Source organism: Brassica oleracea, chromosome C5, assembly GCF_000695525.1.
Source record: "Brassica oleracea var. oleracea cultivar TO1000 chromosome C5, BOL, whole genome shotgun sequence".
Classification (NCBI taxonomy): Eukaryota; Viridiplantae; Streptophyta; class Magnoliopsida; order Brassicales; family Brassicaceae; genus Brassica; species Brassica oleracea.
In genome coordinates, this window is record NC_027752.1 from 36,363,441 (window position 1) to 36,364,243 (window position 803).

At 38.2% G+C, this 803-nt stretch overlaps 1 protein-coding gene across 1 annotated transcript in view; it reads left to right on the forward strand.

Annotated features, from left to right (window-relative positions):
- The first annotated feature begins 325 nt into the window (after positions 1-325).
- LOC106292180 (putative F-box protein At2g02030) overlaps positions 326-803 on the forward strand; it is a 10,876-nt gene continuing 10,398 nt past the window's right edge. The window contains exon 1 of the mRNA XM_013727799.1: positions 326-791. Coding sequence (XP_013583253.1) covers positions 326-791 — 466 coding nt within the window. The remainder of the gene's footprint in view (positions 792-803) is intronic.

Genomic DNA, 803 nt, shown 5'->3' on the forward strand with positions numbered 1-803 from the left:
TCTCTCTAGCATTGAGTCGGTTATGGACATCCACAATATGATTTATAACAATTATCGTTTAATTAAAATTGAAAAAAGTATCTCGCTCTCTTCCCTTTAGAGAGAGAATAAAAGTTGAAATCGGAAGTTGGGGGACTCGATTAAAGCCCAATTGTATAGGTTTTAGACAAACGAGGATTAGGTTTTGTCGATAGAATGAGTCTTGTTAAAAAAAAAAAGAAAAAAAAATTGACGGTGGTTTTCATAACAAAACAAAAATAAAAAAGGAAAAAAGAAAATCGATGGTTTGCTATATAAATTATAGATTTGGGAGTGGAAGAACATGATGGCGTCGATGGAGATTTATCAGAGAATCGTCAGAGAAACCAAACGGAGAAGAAAAGGAAGAAGAGAGTGGAAGATTGAGATCCCCAATGATGTCATGGAAGAAATCGTGATGAAGCTTCCGGTGAGATCGATTATGAGGTTCCAAGCGGTTTCAAAGCATTGGGAATCGGTGATTAAGACAAGAGATTTTGGGGCAAGACACATGGCTCATCAGAGAAACAAAGATCCTAAACTCATGTTTGTTTCTTATGGTTTTGATCATATCCGTTTTGAGCAAAGGGACTTGGAGACGACTTCTCTTGAAGAGAGACTCTGTTTTGAAATTGAAGAGATTAATGGTCCTATCGAGATCTCCGAATGCTGCGATGGCCTTGTCTGCTTCTACTGCTTGACTCAAGCAGTGAGAGTGATAAATACGGCCACAGAAACGTTGTTGCCACCACTCCCCTTAGCAAATTTTCAGCGTCTTCATAAAG